This window comes from Canis lupus, chromosome 7 (genome assembly GCF_011100685.1).
Source record: "Canis lupus familiaris isolate Mischka breed German Shepherd chromosome 7, alternate assembly UU_Cfam_GSD_1.0, whole genome shotgun sequence".
Classification (NCBI taxonomy): Eukaryota; Metazoa; Chordata; class Mammalia; order Carnivora; family Canidae; genus Canis; species Canis lupus.
In genome coordinates this window covers 37,937,725-37,956,208 of record NC_049228.1, presented here as the reverse complement: position 1 = coordinate 37,956,208, position 18,484 = coordinate 37,937,725, and the positions used below count along the sequence as shown (strand labels likewise).

Here is an 18,484-nt window from a genome sequence, read left to right as displayed (position 1 = left end):
CTGGAATTCATGCCAATCTGGCCATATGTCCAAAATCACCCATAAAAACACATTTAAAAAGAGTACTCACCACTGAATTATTTCTGTGATTTGGGCTTCCCAATGTGCAACTGATTCTTTCTTGTCTGCTAGGTCTTTCACCTCTTCTTCTAACTGCTGGTTGCGCATACTTACATTTTCATACAAAGTGGTGAGCTGAAAAGCAGTTTTAAAGACACATGTGACTTTTAGGAACAGGAATACAAGGTATGCAAATACCTCTTGTTAAATCTGATAGCTCTCCATATTCCACTAAAAAATGCTTGCTTCCTGATTTCATATTATATGAAATCTGGTGACTGCATTTGGAAACATCAAATATTCTGAATTCTCCTCTGCCCTTGCTTTTCCTTTACCCCCTACACCGAATTACTTCCATTTATGAACACTCTTCAGCTGTCTGAAAATTTCCCATGTTCTACTGGTAACATCTTTCTTTTTTTTCTTGGTCTGTAAATGTCTCCATGTCATCCTCTTTTTAAAAAAATCTTACAAAGAATTTCCAGCATATACAAAAGTGGACAGTATAAATTAATTCCCATGAGCCCACAGCCAACGTCAATATTGAATTATCACCTCAATGACAGTCATTTCACTTGCATTCTGTCTCCTTACCCCTTCCTCCTGAATTATTCTGAAGTGAATACCAGACATCTATAACTTTACCTATATGTATTTCTGTGTATGTGTCTAGCAAATAAGGATCTTTAAAAATATAACAATATAATCACACTTAAAGAAATTTAATGAGTTTCCTTATATCATCACAAAGGTAGTAATTGATCAAATTCCCAGTTATCTCAGAACATCAAAAAACTAAACAGTTTACGAAATTGAATCATGATATCAACAAGAAACTACAGCTTAATGGTTCCTATATCTTTTAAGTCTCTTTTATTTTTAAGCTTTTAGTCCATTTGGGTCCCTATACTAGAATATCAGAGATTGGACACAAAACATTTATTTCTCACAGGCTGGAGGCTAGAGTCCAAGATTGAGGTGCCAGCACACTCAGTGTCTAGTGAAGTCTGCTCCTGGTTCACCGATGGCTGTTTTCTGGCTGTGTCCTCACAAGGTAGAAGGCATGAGGGGGCTCTTCAGGGTCACTTTCATAAGGATAATACTCCCACCATGAAGGCTCCACCTCACGACCTAATCACTTCCCAAAGGCAGCACCTCCTTACACAATCACATTGGGGGCGAGGTTTCAACACGTGAATTTTGAAGGGACACAAACATTCTGTCCATAGCAATTCTGCTCCAGCACTTTTTTCTTATATTTTATTTGTTGAAGAAAATAGACTGTCCAGTAGTCTGCTATAGTCTCAATTTCTGCTTTCATTTTTGAAAGACATTTTTTTTTTTTTTTTTTTAATGATAGTCACATAGAGAAAGAGAGACAGAGAGAGGCAGAGACACAGGTAGAGGGAGAAGCAGGCTCCATGCACCGGGAGCCCGACGTGGGACTCGATCCCAGGTCTCCAGGATCACGCCCTGGGCCAAAGGCAGGCGCTAAACCGCTGCGCCACCCAGGGATCCTTGAAAGACATTTTTTGCCATATATAACACTCCAGGTTGGCAATTCTTATCCTTCAGCACTTTGAAAATGTCATTCCTTTTTATTCCCTGTTTTGATTCCTTTATGGATTTCATTTTTTTTTTTTTTTCCTGGTGGGAAGTCAACTTTCAGTTTGACTTTTGCTCATTTGAATATAATGTGACTTTTTTCACTAGCTGCTTTTAGGATTTTCTTTGGCTGCTGGTTTTTAGCAGTTTTTCTGTGATGCCTCTAAGAAAGGATTTAATTTCTATTTATCACCTTTCTTGAATTTGGCATTTCTTGAATTTGTACCTAAATGCTTCTCATAGGTTTTGGAAAATTATGGGCCATTAATTCTTCAAATGCTGCTCTGGCATAGTCTTTCTGTCCTTTCCATCTGGGAGAACAAATATTTGTACATCAGATCTTTTTGTCATTTTGGTAGTAATTTGTCACACCCTTGGTCTTTGCCCTCTTTTAAGTATTTCCATCCTTTTTAATCTCTACCCATACTTTAGTCTGAAAATTTTTTACTTGTTCACTCTTTACTTCAGCTATTTTCAATCTGCTGTTAAAATCTTCCATTGAGTATTTTGGCTATTTTAGATTTTACTTCTAAAAGTTCCATTTGACTCTTTTGCATATATTCTAGTTATATGCTGAAATTCTTCATGTCTTCCATTTACAATCATACAGTTATTTTAAAATTTAATATATGGAAATTCTGATGGGAATCCCTGTGGGCTTGCTTATACAGACTGTCTAGCTTTCTTTCAATTTTCTTTCTTTTGTTTTTGTTATTATATTTTTACTCTTGGTTTTCGCTGATTTAGTTTTATCTCCTGGTATGCATGGTAATTGTTTAATGTATACCACATATTTGTATAAAAATTTTAGACGTAATCTGAGGCTCTGTAGAGTATCTTCCTCCAGGAAGTATTTACCTTTACTTCTGGCAGGCATTTGGACTCAAGAGAGGTCAGGTACTGAGTTACTTGGAGGCTATGTATCAGTCAGTGAGAGGTTTCATCTCTTTCTGGTTCACTCTTATTCCTAAAATGTAGCCTTTCAATGAGTCCAACTGAGAGCTTGTATTCATCTCTCTAAACTTGTGAGACTGTGGATTACTGTGCTCAGCTTCCTGGATACTCAGCTACTGCTTTCATATCAGCAAGTGCCTCAGGAAGAAAAGCAACACTGAATGCAGAGCTCATCTCTTTGCACTCCTCTATAGGATCTTGGTCAGTGATGATGGCTGCCTTTTTATCTCTCCAATGCTTTCCTGCATATAAATGCTGTAGGAAATAGTCTTAGCATATTAAGATAGTTTTTACAAAAATCTAGCTCTTGGTGAGGTGGTGGGTATGATGTAAGCTAATCTGTCACAGAAGCAAAAGTTTCTGCTTTAGTAAGTTTTAAAAAACTAATAAAATATTTGCATTCAGTTTTTATCTCACGGTTATGGTTTTTCTGATAAAAGTTTTTTTAAAACTTATAAAATATTTGCATTCAATTTTTATCTCACGGTTATGGTTTTTCTCACAGTTAATCTGCATTAGTTATTGCTATTCCTTTCTTGATTTTTGGGATGTTTTTAGAGATACTGTGTTCATTTCTTTTTGAGTACTCAACCTGAAGGAGGTGATTTTTTCCTAGAAGAGCTATTTACAGGTTTGTGGGGATGAGGGGTCAGGTGATGGTTAATTTTCGGTGTTAACCTGACTAGGCCTCAGGCTACTAACACATGTGACCAAACATTACTGAGTGAAGGTGTCTTTGGATAAGATCAACATCTGAATCAGGAGACTGAGTAAAGCAGATTGCCCTCCCTAAGACAGTGGGCCCATCCAATCATCTAAAGGCCTGCAGAACAAAACGGCTGACCCTAGTAAGATGAATAGTAGGGAGCTTCTCCTCCCTAAATGAATGTCCCTTCAAGCTGGAACATTGGTTTTTCCTGCTTTGGGACTGTTATTGAAACAGCAGCTCTTCCTGGGTCTAAAGTCCTCTGGATTTGGACTAAGACCACATAGGCTGTCCTGGGTCTCCAGACTGCAAACTATTGATCTTAGGACATGTAGCCTCCATCATCAGATGAGCAAATTCCTTACAATAAATGTCTTTATATATATGTGTGTGTGAGTTTGTATGTGTGGGTGTATGTATACATGCATATGTGTCTATGGTTCAGTTTCTAATACAGGCCAAATTCATGTTCTACGTGAGGGGTCTGCAAACTTTCCAATGAAGAATTAGATGTACATAGTTTTGGCTTTGTGGGCCATGCATGATCTCTATCACATCTTGTCCTTCTTAGAAAAACTGACTTAAAAGTGTAAAAATTCTTAGTTCGTGGGGCATAAAGAAACAGTCTGAGAGCTGGATCTGGCTAAAGGTCATCGTGTGTCAACTTCTCCATCAAAACAGATGGAGGAATCTTCCTCATGAGCCAGGGTTTTCTCATGTATTTTTGGCCTGTACTTCTGTGAGAGATAGACAGTCTTGGCACAAGTCCCAATGCAGTTTTATTTCTTCCCCTCTACCAAAGGAGCACAGCTGTAATTCTGTTTAGCTTTATCTCCAACCTCACTGTCTTCCCAGAAGGCAATGGGGTCCAGAGAAGCTATCACTGCCAACATACACCCTTATCTGCTTATTGAGAATACGGGATTTAAGTTCTATATCTCAAGGTACGCCATATACCTCTGAAATAGTACTTTACCAGCTGTTTTCTTTTTATAGATTTCCTGAGTTATAATTTATATAGAATAAAATTCATCCATTACAAGTGTATGATTCAATGATTTTTAATAAATTTAAACAGCTGTACAACAATCACCACAATCTGGTTTTGGTATACTTCCAATAGGAGAAATTTTTCCACTGCTGGTTTGCAGTCAATTCTGACTCCCAACCTGAGTTCAGGCATTGCTGATTTGCTTTCTATTTCTATAGTTTTGCTTTTCTAAGAAATTTAATACCAATGAAGTCACAACATGTAGTTTTTTTCTTTCCCTCATCACACTATTGAGGCTCAATCACAGTATTGCATCAATCAGAAATTCACTCTTTTTTACAGCTGAGTAATATTCTATTCTATGGATAATAGTAAACTTTAGTTGCTCATTCACTAGCTAATGGGCATTGGTACTGTTTCCAGTTCTTTGCTCTTGTGAACAATGATGCTATGAACATTCATATACAAGTCTTTAAAAGGACTAGGTTTTCAGTTCTCTTATATAAATATCTGTAAGAATTTCTGGGTCATGTGGTAAATGTATGCTTAATTTTTTGAGAGCTTTTGAAACTATTTTCTGAAGTGGCTATACCACCACCTGACACTCCCACAAGTAGTATAGGAGTTCCTATACTAGTTCTGATTCCTCCATATCCTTGCCGATAGTTGGTATGGTCACTCTTATTGATTCTACTCATTCTTGAGAGTATACAGCAATATATGGCTTTAACTCACATTTTTCTAACGATAACTGAACATCTTTTCACATGTTGGTCATTCACAGATCTTTCATGAAGTAACTACTCAAATTTCTCATTTTTTTCACTGAATTGTTTGCATTTCTTATAATTGAGTTTTAAGTTCTTTCTATATTTTGAGTATGTTTCTTATCAGGTCAATAATTTGCAAATGTTTCTCCTTCATCTGTGTATATCTTTTAGTTTTTTTAATGTTATCTTTAAACTGTGATGAAGTACAGTTTATCGTTATGTTTCTCTCATGGGTTGTATAATTTCTATCTATGAATCTTTAACCCTAAATCATGAAGATTTTTCTCCTATGCTTATCTCTCATGTTTCATTTTATGATCCACTGAGTTAATGTTCTTATATGGCATAAAAATTTAAGATAACTTTTTTGCACATGGATATCCAAATGTTCCAGCACCATTTGTTAAAAAGATTATCTTTTTTCCAGTGAACTGCCTTGGCACTTCTTCTTCTTCTTTTTTTTTTAAATTTATTTGTTCATGAGAGACAGAGAGAGGCAGAGACATAGGCAGAGGGAGAAGCAGGCTTCCTGCAGGGAGCCCGACGTGGGACTCGATCCCCATCCCAGGACCCTGGGATCACGACCTGAGCCAAAGGCAGATGCTCAACCACTGGGCCACCCAGATGCCTCTGTCTTGGGATTTCTGCTGAAAATTCAACTGGCCATTAATATGAGGGCTTATTTTTAGATCATTACTCTATGGTTCCATGATGCCAATACTACTAGTAAGTTTCAAAATACTGTCAGGTAAATCCTCTAATTTTTGTTGCACAAGGCTATTATATAGGTCTTTTGTATCCCCAAATAAATTTAAGGATAAACTTCTCTATTCCAACAAAAAGCCTACCAGGATTTTGACAGGGATTTCCCTGAGTTTATACACTGTAGGAGAACTGAGCTCCTATAACAATTCCTACTCTTTTGACTCATTAACAGGGTACATCTCTCTCTCTGTTTAGATATTCCTTCATTTATCTCAGCAATGTTTTGTAGTGGTCTTCCTCTGGTTAATCCCCAGAGCTCCTAAATAGTTGTTTCTGACAACTGTGTCCACTTTGAAGTGTTCTTTTCTAGAGAAGATTCATTAATCTCTTCATTTTAGCATAAACAGAAGTCTACCAATTTTTTTGTAGATGCAATATCTTTGCTAATTCCTACAACACATTATTTTTTATTATCTTTTGACAGTCCTTTTTGACAGCCCTTCTAACTAATTTGTGAGTGAGATCAGCTAGACATTTTCAGGAAGGAGAGGAAATGCAGATTTTGCATAGCCATGTTACAATAGTTAGAAATAGTTTTAAGTAGATTTGTTTGGTGTTAGTCAAAGAAATGCTAATCTTTTCATTATTATTGAAAAAGATCATGGACTCTGGAGCCAGACTGCCTGTTGTCAAATTCTATATGGCAACTTCCTGGTTCTCTGATTAGGAAAGAAGCCTCATCCTCCTCTGCCTTGGTCTCCTCACCTATATAATGGTTAGAGTAACAGGGTACACCTCACAGAGTTTTTGTGAGGATTAAATGATTTACACAAAGTAACTCAGAAGAGGACTTGCACTTAACAAATTCTACCTAAGTATTAGTTCATTTTGCTTGTTTGGGAATGAGACAGTTTCACTATTTGTAACTTGACATATCTAGCTTATAGTAATGAATAGTACAGTATAATAGAGAATATGGAAACATGCTAATGACATTTTAAATGAAAGGCATATTAGAAAATAGAATGCAAGTATAACTGCACCTATGTAATAATACATATACAAACAAAACCTGGAAAGGAACATATAAAACTAAATAATAGTTGTTTTGTAAAAAAAAAAAAAAAAAAAAAAAGGTTGTTTTGTAGTGATGAGACCATGGGTAGCTTTTATTTATTTTTATAATTTTGCTTTTTTGTAAGATAATAAGAACAAGAAACAATACTTTTCCTTACTAGAAACCATTTCCTTTTACTCCCTAACAGATATGGTTAATATATGTTTGCAAAAAAATTATCTCTTAATAAAAAGTAAAACTTAACAGGGGCACCTGGGTGGATCAGTTGGTTTAGCATTAGATTCTTGATTTCGGCTCAGATCATTATCTCAGGGTCATGAGATCGAGCCCTCCTCCCCAATCATGTTGGGCTCCGAGCTGGGTGTGGAACCTGTTTAAGATTCTCTGTCTTCCTCTCCTTCTGCCCCTTGCTCTCCTCATACCCCACTTGTATATGCTCTTTCTCTCTTTCTTATAAGAAAAACTGAAACTTAACAGACTTCTAAAAAATATTAACAAACTTTTTTCCAATTTCTTTTTTGGAAAGGAAGCCCAAGGTGGGGCTTGATCTCACAACCCTGAGATCATGACCTGAATTAAAATCAAGAGTCTTACACTTAATTGACTGGGCCATCCAGGTGCCCCTTTTCAATTTCCTTTTAAATTTAAATTTTTGGAGTTTAAAAATGTGAATGTGAGAACCTATTCATAATATTAATTACATAAGTTTCAAAATAAACGTAATAGTTACTTTCTGGCTTCTATACCAGAAGTGCTGGTGAGAAGAAATTCTGCTTTGAATCTTCACTCAGGTTCCAGACAGATGAGCTGGTATAGCAATGTTACGTAAAAGTATTCTTTGGTTATCCCTCTTGGTGAAAACACACAGTTCAAACCAAACCAGAAAATGAATGAACAAAAAGAAACAGTAAAGATGCTCAGTTAAGGTAAACTGAGAGTGAAGCAGAAAGAGAAACAAAGGCTGAATAAAAAGAACAGAAACAGGGAAGAGGCTTAAAAGGTTGCAGCAGAACCCAGATCAGTCTCTATTTCTCCAGGAATAAATATTTCCTTGTTATCGTATGTCATTAAATACTTGCCCACCATATAAATTTGCTTTCAAAGTTCTGCTCATTCTTCATCATACGTTCTAATTTAGTTAAAAAAAAAAAAGACAGTATTGCTTATAAATTATCTCTAAATATGTATTTCTGGTAAACTGGGCAGAACTTTATGGTTACTAACAAAACAAAACAAAAAAAAACAAAAAACCAAAGGGTGAATACAAGATTTGATCTACATTCATGTTGATTATTATTTAATTCAATTTTTCTTGAACTACATGTATTTTTCTTATTTATTTATTTTTAAAGATTTTTTTAATTTATTCATAAGAGACACACAGAGAGGCAGAGACATAGGCAGAGGGAGAAGAAGCAGGCTCCCCATGGGGAGCCTGATGAGGGAATTGATCCTGGGACCCCAGGATCATGACTTGAGCCAAAGGCAGACCAATCACTCAACCACTGGGCCACCCAGGAGCCCCACTATATACATTTTTTACTAGGTAATTTGTTTAGAAACTACATGCAGAGGCTTTCTAGAGTTTAATTACATTTCTTACACCTCAAAGTAACTCCTTACAGAATCTTAAATTCTGTCTAATTGACAGAAATAATGCATGCATTATCTTTTAAAAGATTTTATTTATTTATTCATGAGTGACACAGAGCAAGAGGCAGAGACACAGCAGAGAGAGAAGCAGGCTCCATGCAGGGAGCCCGATGTGGGACCTGATCCTGGGTCTCCAGGATCACACCCTGGGCCAAAGGTGGTGTTAAACCGCTGAGCCACCCAGGCTGCCCAACACAAATAATATTTAATTTTATAGTCATATTAGTTAAACACATGAAATCACAATTATGTGACCCATTTGGATAAAATTCAAATATTGTTAATTTTCTTTTAGCGGAAATAACTAAAAGTTACACGATAACCATCATAAATTCTTCATACTTAAAGCATTCATGCTACTTATTCTCTTTGGCCACATCCCACAGTGGCTGGGTAAATCAGCTTCATAAGATTTTACAAAATAGAAAATGGAGTGATTTCTCAAATAGTTTTCAAGCAAAAAAGCAAAGTCATTATTAAATGTGTAAAGAACCAATTAGTCATGGGAAAGTAGTGAAAGATACATGGAATATAGGGGAAAACTGAGAGAGAATAAAGAGTCTCTCTTTTATGACTACTTAGTCATGGTCTTTCAATCTGTTATTGGAATAACTAATAACTGAACAAAATATTTTTGCTGAGGGAAAATCCTAGAAATCATTATTAAAACACAATTATCCAAATGTTCTTAATTAAATATAAATAAGATTACTGAAACATCTGGATAACATTAGGGTTTTTTACAGCTGTTTGTTAAGACCTGACAAAAGAAACGCAGAATGATGGCAATTCAAGAAATTTCAGCTACTAACTGGAAAAACATTCCTTTTAAGTATCTGGAATTTTGTTCATAAATCTGGCTAATCTATATGGTTCTGCTCTTTACTCAAGCTATAGCATTTAGGCAGTTGGCTTCTCTGGATTCCAATCTACCAATGATATTGTTTCTAGCTACAGGTTGTTCTCCACCATGAATATGAATCACAGTTGTCAAAACTTCTCCAGTTTGGTCTAAATGTTCCTGCTCTTGCCACGGGCCAGCTTGACTCCAATAGCCATGACAGAATTAAGTGCCAAATATGACAGGGAAGAGTGAAAATGAGAATAGATGGAAAGTGAAATAAAGCATAAAGGCTAAAAAAATAAATGAGACAAAGAATAAGATGAGATAAGCAAAACCCTCTCTCCAGAATTCCTGTACAGACTGGTGTAACTGGTGTAATGAAAACTTCCTGCACCATCCAAGTCATCTTTGTATATAAGGAGGAGGAATATTAAACCCAAACTGTGCATCAAATATAAAATTATATCTACAATTTTTATCACGGTGCTAGAACATATAGCATGCACTCAGGGAACAGAAATTGGATGGTATCACTCACCTTATCAAGTTCACTTGTCAGTTTTTTATTTTCTTCTGTTAATAATACTTTTTCTCGTTCATATTGTTGTTTGAATTCATTTTCAAACTCTTCCCTTTCACTTTGACTAACATAATTCGAAATGTAAGGAAATAAAAGAAACTGAATTAAAGGTAAATTAATTGTATACCATATGCTTCTATCCTGAAAAATAACATATCATAAACGTGCCAAATCCCAATCTTCCCCCTTAAAATTAAAAGTCATAGTCATTTCCTTTTATTTAATAGACTTGTCTGCCTACCAACATCTACTTTGTTTTTCGTTTGAAAACCTGAGGAAGACATTTGTGATTTGTAGACTTTGTGACAGTGTTCACCTTACTTGGTTGCATATATACCAGAAAGTACGGGAAAATGAGATCAGGGCAAGAAAGGGACATGTGGGCCCCAATATGATTCATATTTTAGTATCTGTGCTGCCAAAGTGAGCCCTCCAATGTGATTCCTTATACCCAGCTCAAGATTGCTAGCAAACCCTTAGTGAAATTTTCAACAGTTCTCTAAATATATTCACCCCTCCCTTCATTCTTAAGTACCTACCTACCTAACACATCCATGCATACATACATCACACATTTAATATTATAAAACTTATTTAAAATGATAGTTCTGAGGGGCACAACTAATTCACCCTCAGAGGTAAACTCAGTGCTAAGACACTTTTTGTAAACTAAGGGAGAAAGGGTAATCTCATATTCTAAACAACCAAAGAACCAATGAGGAAATTAAAGAAATAAAATACATGGAAACAAATGAAAATGAATACACAATGGTCCAAAATCTCTGGGACATAGCAAAGGAGTTCTAAGAGTGAAATATCTAGCGACACAGGCCAACTCAAGGAGTAAAAAGCAGCTCACACAAACAATATAACTTTATACCTACAGTAATTGGGGGAAAAAAAAAGACAAATGAAACCCAAGGTGACCAGAAGGGAAGAAATAATAAAGACCAGAGCAGGAAAAAAAAATGAAATAGAGATTAGAAAGAAAGAAAGAAAGAAAGAAAGAAAGAAAGAAAGAAAGAAAGAAAGAAAGAAAGAAAGAAAGAAAGAAAGAAAGACAGACTCACAATGAAACCAAGAACTAGTTATTTGAAAAGACAAAATTGATAAACCCTTACCTAGACTCATCAAGTAAGAAAAAAGACTCAAATACATAAAATCAGATACAAAAGAGAACATCTGACACCACAGAAATACAACCAGTCACAAAAGAATACTATGAAAAATTACATGCCAACAAATTGGACAAACTAGAAGAAATGGATAAATTCCTAGAAACACACTATCTTCCAAACTGAATCAGGAAGAAACAAAAAATCTGAACAGATCAATCACTAGTAACAAAGTGAATCAGTAATCAAAACACTTCCAAAAAAAAAAAGCAAAAACAACAACACTTCCCCAAAATAAGTCCAGGACAAGATGGCTTAACATGTGAACACCACCACACATTTAAAAAAGAGTTAGGGACGCCTGGGTGGCTCAGCAGTTGAGCAGCTGCCTTTGGCTCAGGGCGTGATCATGGGGTCCTGGGATTGAGTCCCACATCAGGCTCCCTGTATGGAGCCTGCTTCTCCCTCTGCCTGTGTCTCTGCCTCTCTCTGTGTCTCTCATGAATAAAATAAAATCTTAAAAAAAAAGAGTTAATACATACTTTCCTCAAACTTTTACAAAAAAACAGAAGAGGACAGAAATTTTCCAAATACGTTCTACGAGGCTAGCATCACCCTGATATCAAAATCAGACAAAGATACCACAAAAAAAAGAGAACTACAGGCCAAAATCCCTGATGAACCTGGATGTAAAAATGTTCAACAAAATACCAGCAAACCATATTCAACAATACATGAAAAGGATCATTCACCATGATCAAGAGGGATTTATTCTGGAATGTAAGGATGGTTCCATATGCACAAATCAATCAATATCATAAACCACATCAACAAAATGAAGGATAAAAATCATGTGATCATCTCAACAGATGCAGAAAAAGCATGTGACAAAATTCAACTTTGTATTCATGCCAAAAACTTTCAATAAAGTGGGTTTAGAGAGAACAGACCTCAACATAAAAAACGTCATCTATGAAAACCCCGCAGCTAACATCCTCTATAGTGGGGAAAAACTGAGATCTTCTCCCATAAGGTCAGAAACAAGAAAGGACTTCCACTCTCAGATCAGTGGAACAGAGATACGTGAAATAAACCCACACTTAAATGATCAATTAATCAATGACAAAAGAAGCAAGAATATACAATGGGAAAAAGACAGTCTCTTCAATAAATGGTGCTGAGAAAACTGGACAGTTACATGCAAAAGAATGAAACTGGACCACTTTCTCATACCATACATAAAAATAAACTCAACACAGATTAAAGTCCTAAATGTGAGATCTGAAAAAATTGCTAAAGAGAGTACAGGCAGTATTATCTGACATTGGCCATAGCAATACTTTTTTAGATATGTCTCCTAAGACAGGGGAAACACAAGCAAAAATAAACTGTTGGGACTAATCAAAATAAAAAACTTGCACAGTGAAGGAAACCATCATCAAAATGAAAAGGCAATCTACTGAATGGGAGAAGATATTTGTAAATGACATATCCAATTAGGAGTTAATAACCAAAGTATACAAAGAACTTATACAATTCAACACACACAAAAACCAAGTAATCCAATTAAAAAACAAGAAGAGGACCTAAATAGACATTTTTCTAAAGAAGACATACAGATGGTCAACAGACACATGAAAAAGATGCTCAACATCACTTATCAGGGAAATGCAAATTCAAACCACAATGAGATTATCATCTCACGCCTTCAGAATGGCTAACATAAAAAAAAAAAAGAAGTAAGTGTTGGCAAGGATGTGTAAAAAAAGGATCCCTCACTGATGGGAATGCAAACAGTGTGGAAGACAGTATGGAGGTGCCTCAAAAAATTAAAAACAGAAATACCAAATGATCCAGTAATTCCACTACTAGGTATTTATCTAAGAAAAACAAAAACACAAATTTGAAAAGATATATGCAACCTTCTGTTTACTGCAGCATTATTTACAAAACCAAGATATGGAAGCAACCCAAGTGTCTATCAATAGACAAATGGATAAGGAAGATGTGGTATATACATACACAATGCAATATTACACAGCCATAAAAAGGGTTGAGATCTTGCCATTTGTAGTAACATGGATGGGCCTAAAGGGTATGAAGCTAAGTGAAAGAAGCCAGACCTAGAAAGACAAATACCATATGATTTCACTGACATGTAGAATCTAAAAATCAAAACAAATGAATACACAAACAAACAAAAAGCAGAATCAGACCCATAAATACAGAGAACAAACATAGTTGCCAGAAGGGAAGGACAGTGGAAGATGGGAAGAATGGGTGAGGCAGAGTAGGAGGTGCAGGATTCCAGGTATGGAATGAATAAGACCTAGAAATAAAAGGCACAGTCTAGGGGATACAATCGATGTTATTGTAACGGTGTTGTACAGTGACAGATGGCAGCTGCACTAATGAGCACAGGTAAGATTGTGCGTCAACCTAAACTCAATTTAAAAAAATTAAAGAGGCTTATATCTTAGCAATAAATGAAATTCAATGTGGATCTGTTCTGGGTAATTTCATATGACTGATTCCAAGTCAACAAAGAACATAAGTAATGGCTGATTTTAAAAATGAAATCTTAAAAACCTCTTCTATCACTGTATTAGTGAATATAAATGAAATTATAATTTAAGTGATAAATTCTGGGAAAACAGACCATCCTGTGTGCAAGCAAATCTGCCACTTTAAAATGTCCAATTGATGGATGAATGGATATAGAAGATGTACACACACACACACACACACACACACAGAGGAATATGACTCAGCCATCAAAAAGAATGAAATCTTGCCATTTGCAACAACATGGATGGAACTGGACTGTATTATACTAAGCCAAATAAGTCAGTCAGAGAAAGACAATATTATATGATTTCATTCATATGTGGAATTAAAGAAATGAAACAGATGAACATACGAGAAGGGAAGGAAAAATAAAATAAGACAAAATCAGAGAGGGGGACAAACGATAAGAGACTCAACTCTAGGAAACAAACAGGGTAGCTGGGGGGGGGTGGTCACTGGGTGATGGGCATGAAGGAGGGCACCTGTTGTGATGAGCACTGGGTATTATATAAGACTGATGAATCACTGAGCTCTACCTCTTAAACTAATACTACACTATATGTTAACTAACTTGAACTTAAATAAAATTTAAAAAAATCTTCCTTGATTCAGAAGAAACTCCAAGTAAGGATAAAAACTTGAAAAATGGCAAAGAAGCCTTTTAGGAAAACATCTACACAAATAAACTGAGTGAAATTTCTATGTAAAACTTTTTTTTTCCTACTAGCATTACACAAAGCTGAAGTCTCTTCCATACTAAAACAAAACAAACACACTTCCCTGAACCCTATGTCATGCTTCATTTTCCAATTCCCTGACTTCCTGTTCACTGGAAACCATCTGGAAACCTTGAACAGGTGTGCTGTATCCACTTTCTCATTACCTAACTGTTCCTCACAGGAATCTGGCTTCTGCCAAGCTACAACCACAAAAACTTGTTCTCTCACAACCAGCTGCTGTTCTGTTATCACATCCAGTCCATTGGACACCTTGGACAGCGTCATCCATTTCCTCCCTCTTGAAATGCTACCTTCTCTTGGCTTGGGTAACACCACACTCTATTTCCAGACTTCAGCTCTGCCTTTTTGGTCCCCACACTTTCTGTGCTTCCTGTAAATGCTCATGCTCGACTTCTCTCTCCATACATTTCCCCTGAGCTGGCTCATTTACTGCACCACCTGAATCCAATGACCTGTGATGCTGGTGAACTCTGAATTTAGTTGAACCTCTCCTGGGCTTATCTAAACTGCTGGCTTGGTATCTCCACAAAGATATCTTGCCAAGAACCTCAAATTCAACAAGCCCAACTCATGAGGGCGTGACACATAACCAAGTTCCTACTACCCTGTTTACTGTTCTCATGCACTCTACCCTCTTCTCTTTCCACAGGTGAGAAGTACAGCTAAGCATCTGCTTGAGTACAGTTCCAATACTTTTCTCCCTCTCTCTCCTGAATCATCTGTTGGGTAATTTCTATCAGATTATAAATAAGCTTGATATTATTTCTTCCATCTAAAAACAGCAACAAAAGGCAAAATAATTTCTTTTGGGATAAATTTCTCCTCCAGCTACTGCTGCACTGCACTACTTGCTTTTCAGAGACTCCAACTACTACTCTATTTTCCAACTGCACCGCTTAAAATCTTGGATCCCACTGTGGGGTTTTTGCCCACTTGTTCCACTGAAATCGTTCCTATCAAAGTTACCAATGAGTCTCATCTTGTTAAATTCAATGATCATTGTTTGGGCCTCATCTTACTCAATTCAGAACTCATCTCATTTAACACATAGACTGATTTGATATGCTTTCATGACATGGTTTCCAGGACACCAAATTTGCCTGGTCTTCTTCCTATCATTCTGTGCCGTCCATTTGGCTGTTTCTTCCTCATTTCCAAACTCCGAAAGACTGGAGCATGCCAGGGCTCAGTGCTGGACCTCTTTCCTATCGATAGCAATCACTAAGTGACTTCATATAGTCTCAATGTTTTAAATACTGTATGAGTATAAATACTCCCAGGATTTTCTCTCTCACCCTAAAATCCAGGTTGATCTATCCAATGGCCTACATGACAAATCCATGTGAGTGTCTATAAGCATCTTAAACATAACTTTTAAAAAATGAGCTCCTGATAATAGTACTATCTCAAACGTACTTCTCTTGCACTGTTCCTCTCTAAATGGTAACTACATTCTCCTGTGAAGGTCCCAAACCTCACTATCATCCTTGATTCTTCCTCTTCCTTTCTCACTCCACATCTAGTTCATCAGCAAAAATCAGTCTTTACTTTTAAGGAGTATCAGAATTCCAACATTTCTTAGCACTGCTTCGGCCTCCACCCTAGGCCAACCCACTGTCCTCTTTGGCCTGGGTATCGTGGACAGCTTTCTAAATCATTTCCGTGCTTTTATCTAAGTCAGACTGTTCTTAACCCAGTAGCCAGAGTAACCGTGTTAAAACACAACCCAGTATTTGCCAGTTTTCCACTCAAAATCCTGTAGTATGTCCCTGCAATGGTTTTACTCAGGGCAAATAACCAGAAGTTGGCTGTCACAAAGCCTTGCATGATCTGATCCTGTACCCTCTCCTAGTCTTTCCCCTTGAGTCTACCTTGGCCATATTGGCCTCATTATTTTTAATAGACTTTTAAAGAAAAGTTTTAGGTTCATATCAGAGATTTCCCAGAAAACACAGGTAGAGCCTCCCCACAACACCCCCACCAGAGTGGAACATGTGTTTTGTCAGTAAACTTACAGTGGACACATCACCACCACCACTCAAACTTCACAGCTTCTATCAGGGTTTGGACATGTGTACGATAGCATGCACCCCATCATCATAGCATCACGCAGAGTAGCTGCGCTGACCTGGATATCTTCCTGGACATCCTCTGCTCTCCCCCAAGCCCTGGCAACCACTGATCTTTTTACTATCTCTATAGTTTTGTCTTCTCCTTATTTCTTTTACCAGACTGTTTTCTGTGTAGAGTGTACTTCTTCTACATCTGTACAGGGGCCTCCCTACTTTCTTCAGCCCTTACTTCAATTACCTTCTCAGCATAACTTCCCCAGACTGGCCTATACATACAATTAATCTCCCCCTCAGTGCTTCACGGGCTGGTCCTGTACCATATTTTTCGTTCTTGACACTTATCATTACCTAGTGTATTCTATATTTTACTTATTTTGTTTGTAGTCTTTCATCTAACTGAAGGAAAGCTCCATAAAGATGGAGATTTTTTTGTCTGTTCACTGCTATGTTTGCAGGGCCTAGAACAGTGCTTTACCTACCACAGGTTCTAAAAAAATTATGTTGAATGAATGTACCAAAACTAAATAAATTTTGGCTTTCCATAGAAGTTGAGATTGACAACAGCATATATTCAGCTGCCTAAAATCCAGAAACAGGAACATCACCAGCAATTTCTCACATCTGGCCATTATGGCACCCAGGTTCTGGCTCTCTGGGATCTTCTGAGCCCACACGCTTCCCTCCACCTGCAGGGCCAGCACCTGCAGTCCTGCTCTTCTCTCTCAGCCAGGTTCCTACCTGCCAGCTGCTCCCCTCAGCCCCGCCCCCAAAGAAGCAAGGGTGATCTTTCATGACCATGTGTATCACCCTGTCACCTGCCTTCAATGGCAAAAAGATGAAGTCCAAACTCTCTGCCCTCCTTCAGGATCTTGCCTCTACTTCCTTCTGCAGACTCACTTCTCACCCTCTCATCTTTCTACAACTCCCCGGTAGGGAAGAGCCTTTGTCTTCTGAATGAGCCTTGCTCCTCTCATCCTCTCCATCTCAACACAATCCTGCTACTTCTGTCTGGACACTCTTCCACAGTTAGGTATTTTCTTATTTCTTTGGTCTTGACTTAGATATAATTTTGTCCAAAACACCCAGACACACCAAAGTTTCCTTCTGTGTCTCGTGCACGGGTGCTCCTGCATCTTCCTTGTGCTCCTACTATTCTGTTTGCTTTCCCATCAGGCTGCATTATAATCTACTATTTACCAATCTAGGGCTGGGAGATGGAGACTACCCATAAATCTCCAATCTCTAGCATACAACAGGCACTCAAGGAATATTTGTGAGACAAGTAAATGACTTGATTCTTACCTCTCTCTTCTGTTTTTCTCTAATTTGTCTTTCAAAATCATAATTTCCTTGTTGAGAGCAAGTTGCTGGCCTTCTGAATCATGAAGTTCTTTCTTCAGATTTTTAATTTCATTTGCATGTATTCCTTCTCTTTTAGACAATTCCTCTTCATAAAAGATACTTTTCTTTTCCAAATCCGTCTTTAGTTTGGATATCTCCTGCTGGTGTTCTATGCTGCACAGTCCTGGGGAGTAACTAATTTGTTTCTGCTATAGAAAAAATGACAAAAAATTGGTTCATCTGTAAGAATAATAAAATATCAAGTAATAACTTCTTTCTACAATATAAAGAACTGTTCATATAGCTGAACATTATTTTTATATATTATCACCTAAACATATTTTCTTTACTAAGGCTATTAATCTTTTGTCTGCCATATGCTACGACTCTCTTTCTCAGTAGGTATTCCTTTATCATGTTGTATTTTACAGCCTTCTTCACACCAAGATTATATATTTATCTGTAATTTCTGCTCATGGCTATATAATTATATGTTTATATTTTAATTTCTAGTTCATACATAATTATCATTGGTATATGGAGTACCAGAAAAATCTAACTGCATTCTATTTCTGATGTGGAAATAATAAAGGATTATAAAGATGTTTGTGTCTTTAGAAGATTACATCGGGGTAGGAAATGACAGAGCTAGAATGTGCAACAGGAAAGAGAGTGCTTTTCCAGTGGTCCAGGAAAACAGAC

General features: G+C 36.9%; 1 protein-coding gene across 18 annotated transcripts in view; it reads right to left on the bottom strand.

Moving 5' to 3' along the window:
* Positions 1–18,484, bottom strand: part of CDC42BPA (CDC42 binding protein kinase alpha) — a 309,366-nt gene that overhangs the window by 79,070 nt on the left and 211,812 nt on the right. For 16 of the 18 annotated variants that reach the window (XR_005362267.1, XM_038542788.1, XM_038542797.1 and 13 more), the window contains 3 exons: positions 17,744–17,991; positions 9,905–10,010; positions 71–195 (listed from right to left, as the gene is read on the bottom strand). Coding sequence is in view for 17 of the 18 variants with exons in the window: in XM_038542788.1 (XP_038398716.1) it covers positions 71–195; positions 9,905–10,010; positions 17,744–17,991 (479 nt within the window). In the remaining variant the exon portion in view is untranslated. The remainder of the gene's footprint in view (positions 1–70; positions 196–9,904; positions 10,011–17,743; positions 17,992–18,484) is intronic. The other 2 variants (XM_038542789.1, XM_038542800.1) reach the window with 1 other exon arrangement.